The sequence below is a fragment of the Eutrema salsugineum genome, unplaced genomic scaffold (assembly GCF_000478725.1).
Source record: "Eutrema salsugineum unplaced genomic scaffold, Eutsalg1_0 scaffold_13, whole genome shotgun sequence".
In the NCBI taxonomy this organism is placed as follows: Eukaryota; Viridiplantae; Streptophyta; class Magnoliopsida; order Brassicales; family Brassicaceae; genus Eutrema; species Eutrema salsugineum.
The window spans coordinates 2,699,315-2,705,314 of NW_006256885.1; the positions used below are offsets into that span (position 1 = coordinate 2,699,315).

The 6,000-nt window shown below is 35.5% G+C and overlaps 3 protein-coding genes across 3 annotated transcripts in view; 2 read left to right on the forward strand and 1 right to left on the reverse strand.

Moving 5' to 3' along the window:
* Positions 1 to 1,520: 1,520 nt before the first annotated feature.
* Positions 1,521 to 2,052, forward strand: LOC112088976. Its single transcript, XM_024159606.1, has one exon. It carries the CDS (start codon positions 1,652 to 1,654, stop codon positions 1,832 to 1,834), a length of 183 nt encoding a protein of 60 aa, XP_024015374.1. The 5' UTR covers positions 1,521 to 1,651; the 3' UTR covers positions 1,835 to 2,052.
* Positions 2,053 to 2,771: 719 nt separating this feature from the next.
* Positions 2,772 to 4,524, reverse strand: LOC18023084 (salicylic acid-binding protein 2). Its single transcript, XM_024159246.1, is given in 6 exon segments — positions 2,772 to 3,015; positions 3,017 to 3,060; positions 3,393 to 3,524; positions 3,659 to 4,071; positions 4,074 to 4,119; positions 4,516 to 4,524. Coding segments are annotated over 6 exon segments (888 nt in total).
* A 211-nt stretch (positions 4,525 to 4,735) lies between these two features.
* Positions 4,736 to 6,000, forward strand: part of LOC18023085 (pollen-specific leucine-rich repeat extensin-like protein 1) — a 1,660-nt gene continuing 395 nt past the window's right edge. Inside the window, exon 1 of the mRNA XM_006406478.2 lies at positions 4,736 to 5,998. Coding sequence (XP_006406541.2) covers positions 4,946 to 5,998 — 1,053 coding nt within the window. The 5' untranslated portion in view covers positions 4,736 to 4,945. The remainder of the gene's footprint in view (positions 5,999 to 6,000) is intronic.

Consider the following 6,000-nt stretch of genomic DNA (forward strand, 5'->3'; position numbering starts at 1 on the left):
GCGAATTTTGGTGCTTTGTTTAATTACGGCTTAGAGCTTAAAGTTTAGAAATAATAGTTTAGATGCTCGTTGCAAGTCGCAACAACCTTCACTAAATAATTTATCGCTTATGCATTTTTGTTTTGGTGCTACGTCCCATCCATCGACTACTATGTTGATTTCCATTCAATCCCACGAAGTACGTCGAATTACATAATCACCCCGATCTTTGATTTGTAATTTTAAACCCCTCTACTCTCTTAATTCGGGTCACTTTCTTTCTTCTTCCTTTTAAGTTAAGGTAGGGATTGTTCTAGCTCGATTTATGAAAATTTCGAATAATAGAGTGAAATAAAACTAATTTTAATTCATTTGGGATATTATGATTGTTTTTTTTTGGGATTAGATTTGGGTAAGCTTGATTTGGTTTGTTTTGGGATTAGATTTGAATAAGAATTAGGAAGATCATTTTGCAATAAGCCATGTTTGTATTTGCAAATATTACGAATGTGGTGACACGTAGATTCCACTTTATGTGTAATAAATAACTAACAATCATTCGAGAATAAAAAAATAGTTAATGATCATAATCTCATGCACTTTATGATCAACACTTTTTGAATTCTTTATATTGCGAATCATTTGATTCGTCATAATAAAGTATCAACTTACATCAGGTGACTTGTATATATGTATATATTAATCAAAATCTTAGTCAGCCTTACACTGCAACGGGGAACATATGAAACTTAAAAGTACTATATTCACGCAAGTTACACAAAATATTTATAATAAATTCAATAGAAAAAACTTCAAATTGTCTTTGATGTCCTCGTGTCCTATTGGTCCAGAATTGTCCTCCTAATCCATATTCCAACTACAAGCCCGTCTGTTATGACTTATGTTTATGATGTATATCGCGTATAAATCATATATTAAATCATATCATATATAACTAATATATATATTCACGTGGATTATATACATGAACATGTTACCAATTAAACGATCTCTTTATTTGAATAGTATATTATACAACAAATCATTTCTAGACTTCACGAAAAATTTGGAAAAGTCCTTCAAATTTTAGATGTGTGGGACTAATTTAGCTAATTATCCATGATAAAATGTTAAAACTCCTGGTTTTAGCTATTATATATTTTCAATTTTGTCACCTAATTTGGATATATATATATATATATATATATATATATATATATATTTCTATTTCAGTTGTACGTACAACCTTTTCTTTGCATGCTCGTATCTACGATAAATATATACAAACATACCTATGCGTTAACAAGTATATACACATATGTAAGTAAAGAAATGCCCCCAAAGAGTATTGGCTCTTCGTATAAACCAAAGTACAACGAAGCATCTTCCGAGAAAAAAACTTGATAGCGAAACAAGCGCCACGTGGCATATGAATCAACCAATTATTAAATTTATCATAATCCATACGAATAATTGTAGGGAATAATTGTATATATGGCTCGACGCGAGTGTGTATAAATACTCGTCTTTTGCAAGTAAGACTTCACAAAGACAAAAGATCTCGAGACGCGGAAAAACATAGAGAGAAGAAAGAAACACATACACCTCAAAAGCGCAAAACACAACCCACAGAGACATTTTTAGTTTTTTTCTCATCCAAATAAAACACAATATGGTGTCTCAAAAGCTGGAGATTTGCATCGAATTGATGAAGATTGCCGTGGTTTTCGTCGCCACCGTGGCTGAATCAGTAGAAGAAGCTTTCCGAAAGCCTCTGCCGGCGCTACCAGCAGTTCACGGTGGTCGCCGAAATAGTTACGCCAACGTTCCAGTTCCTCTTGTTGGATTCATGTGATGAGCTTTTTTGTTTTTTTTTTTTGTTTTTATCTTTTCGATTTTGGCCTCGTTAAAGTTAGTAGCTCTCGTGCCATGTGGCGTTTTGGAAGTTGTTGATTTGTGCATAAGCAAAAGAGTTTACTGATAAATCAAATCGTCGAGTTTTGTAACCAAAAAGAAATTGTGTGTTAATCGCTGAAGCTCTCTTTTATAAGATCATTTAAAGCTACTAATTAATCACAATTTTTTAAAGAAATTGCACTTTCAATATGATATGTAGCAAGCATTCCTGTATTGTTAACCTATTATTGACAAACAAAAATATATATATAAAAATCTCCATCTTTTGCAAGGAATAGATTGAGAAAAATATAATTAAAGTTTTTACACAGAAAGAAACAAAAATATTTATGGAGAAACGATGCTGCGAATCGTGAGGTGTGAGAATTTAGTTAAATGGTTTTCTAAAACACATGAGTCGTCAAACTCTTAAAAATGGCTTTGAATTGTGAGTATATTTTTGTTACGAAATCAGATCGCAGATTAAACATGTAACCATGTTCGAGGTCATTTAGTCTAGCCTATCTAGGTTGGTTAATTTAATTTGCTTTCAATTAACATATTACACAAAAACAAAGCATTGTTTTCATTTAGTTTTCCGGATATAAAGCGGCGATTGCATTTTTTTAAGTATAAATTTGGATTTATTAATTAGATCTTGATCTTCTTAGGATCCATAATGTTATGCTAATTATAGTGGTTAGCTTAGTTTGATAAGTTTTATGAAAACATTTTAATTAGTTGCAGTTGGTATTGTTGAAAAGTCAAACTAATTACAAAAGATCATTATATACAAAAATATTTATAAATATACACAGTGGCTGGGGCAACGTAAGAGTTGATTGACCAACTATAAGGATGAAAATAAAATGTTGAATCAAAATGTCGAATATTTTTCAAGCGAATTTGTTAGCCAAAGACAAAAGACGAGCACCGAGATCTAACGGCCTAGAAATCATGACCATATGATCAGAATCCTGGATATACTCCACTTGGTTAGGAGGATTATTCTTGATCATCCAGAGCTGAAACTCTTTAATCAACTCTTTAATCAATGACTTGTCTTTCTCGGACACAACAAAGATTCGATTTACCGACCCGAATCTCTCGGGTGTGAGCACAAGACTTGTGTCTATCTCTGAATAATCGTTGTGGCCGTACCAATAATCCCGCCAATTCTACGTCCTTAAAATTATAAATGGTGCGACTCCATAAGTAGTAATCAAAATAAGTTTAGAAAAAAACAGTTATGTGATATATTTTTTTCATTTTTTGTTTGTTTACTCCTCTGATTTCGTTACAATTTTTATTTGAAGTTTGTGAAATGGGCCTAATACTTGAAGTGAAATGGGCCTCCGATAGTTAATGAAAAAAACTTCAAGTCCAGTTGATACGAAATTTTTATTTTTATTTTGTATGACAAAAATTGTGAGTATATTCTTGAAAAATTTGGATTTCGAGACGGGTACGGGACGGGACGGGTTACCTTTCCGAAAAATTCAGGACTAAGGTCATACATAGTTAGGACTAAGGTCATACATAGTTAATGAAATAGAAAGTGGGCCTCTGATAAAAATTGTAGGAGATTTATTAGGCCCATTTCCAAATACAAACTTCAAGTCCAGTTGTGGAGCTTGCCACCTCACCAACTTGCAAAAGTTTAGAAATTGTTGGGGAGAAAAAAATAATAAAGTGTCAAACGAGGATTTAACTATTTTTGAAACTAAACGATCATAATTATTGCTCTGAAAAGTGAAAAAGTATGTAATTAGTAGTAACATACCCCTTGAGAAAGCAAAGTGAAATTGAAGGTCGGGCCAGGCATTAGGGCAGTGACGAAAATAGCCATGTGAACCTTGTCATGGAATATCTCCATGGCCTTGGAAATAGCAAGCCCACCAAAACTATGTGCCACGAGAATCACCTTCTCATCCTCGCTTAGACTCTCCATTAGGTCCATCAACGGTCCAATATACTCTGCGACCGATTGTAGAGTCTCAGCCCGGCGTAGATCGATCCCGGATGCTGCTAAGTCGACTGCAGTTACGTTGTGGCCTTGAGATTTCAATATTGGTATCAGTTTATACCAACACCAAGCCCCGTGACTGGCTCCATGAACCAGCACGAAATGGGCCCGGTCATGTTGTGGTGGCTGTGGTGTGGCGAGGATAGGATGGTAGTATAGGCTGATCAATTAACAAGAATGGGGGTTAAGTATTTGTTTGTTTTGCTCTCCTTTTTTCTCTATCTATTGGGAGGTTGTGATGAACGAATGTTGCCTTCACATGACAATTATATAATAGAGCTAAATAATAAGGTGTTGACAAATTGAACAATTCTTATGCTTATGTCACAACAATATTTTGGTCATTCTTAAAAGGGACTATAAGAAAAACTATTAAAAAAAAATTTGAATGGAATCATTTTCTTGATTTGATCCTTGGAAATTTCTTTTAGCGCTATACAAATACTTTTTTCTTGATTTGATCCTTGGAAACTTTCTTTTAGCGTTGTATACTATTAACAATGACTTTTTCTAACAAAAATAAAATTTCCAAAAATTTCGTATGTATAAGATGTTTAGTTTTGTTAGCTTACTTAATCACTCACACTTTAGAAACTAGAAGTCTAGAAAGGAACAGTTTCCATAATGCTGACAAAAGAAAGAGCCTATATCAGCAACTTTAGGAAACAATTTTATTATTTGTTTTCGCGTTTCCAAGAGCTCGAAACGCCAACGCCAAATAAAAACATGTTTACACCACTAAAGAAAGAGTTTGTAAATTTTCCAGACTGTAAAAATATCCCATCTTCGAGATTTCAATTATGGTAAAACAAACAAAACTTCTAAAGACGTTGTCAACGACCCTTAGTTCTATATTCGCTACAAGAATTTGCTATTTTCGTGTCCTTAAAAATGTTTAGTCTATATAATTCTCGTTTTTCACCAAAAATAGAAAAAAGAAAACCAATGGTTTCTGTTTGCCTTTCTTTCATTATAGGCTCTGTATCCACAACAATCATCTATTAAGCAAAGCCATTAAGCCATTTCCAAGGTTTTTCCATCACCATGACCCGAAAAACAATGGAGAAGCCTTATGGCTGCTTCCTCCTCCTTTTCTTCTTCATAATTCATGTTCTTATACATTCAGGAACCGCTCTCACCGATGAGGAAGCTTCATTCCTCACGAGACGCCAACTTTTGGCGTTATCAGAAAACGGTGATCTTCCCGACGACATGGAGTATGAAGTCGATTTAGACCTCAACTTTGCTAATAACAGGCTTAAAAGGGCTTACATTGCTCTTCAAGCTTGGAAAAAGGCAGTGTACTCTGATCCTTTCAACACGACAGCTAACTGGTTCGGTCCGAACGTGTGTTCATACAAAGGCGTTTTCTGTGCACCCGCGCTTGATGACCAGAGCATAATGGTTGTGGCCGGAATCGATCTCAACCATGCGGACATAGCCGGTTATTTGCCTCCCGAGCTAGGTTTATTGACCGATGTGGCCTTGTTTCACGTGAATTCCAACAGATTTTGTGGAGTTATCCCGAAAAGCTTTTCGAAACTGACGTTAATGTATGAATTCGACGTGAGCAACAACCGTTTCGTCGGTCCGTTTCCGACGGTTGCTCTCTCTTGGCCGTCTTTGAAGTTCTTGGACATAAGATACAACGACTTTGAAGGGAAATTGCCACCAGAGATCTTCGATAAAGATCTCGACGCCATTTTCTTGAACAACAATAGATTCGAGTCGATCATCCCGGAGACAATTGGTAAATCGACTGCTTCCGTTGTTACCTTTGCGCACAACAAATTCACCGGTTGTATCCCGAAAACAATCGGTCAGATGAAGAACCTCAACGAGATTGTGTTTATTGGAAACAACCTAGGCGGTTGTTTCCCGAACGAGATCGGTTCGTTGAACAATGTGACTGTGTTTGATGCGAGTAGCAATGGGTTCGTTGGAAGTTTACCGTCGAGCTTGTCAGGGTTAGCCAACGTGGAACAGATGGATTTCTCGTACAATAAGCTCACTGGGTTTGTCTCAGACAGCATTTGCAAGCTACCAAAATTGTCCAACTTCACGTTTTCTTACAACTTCTTAACGGAGAGGCTCAGAGT

Bases quoted from the DNA above. Each gene is read 5' to 3' on its own strand.
- LOC112088976 (XM_024159606.1), top strand. From the start codon at position 1,652: ATGGTGTCTCAAAAGCTGGAGATTTGCATCGAATTGATGAAGATTGCC.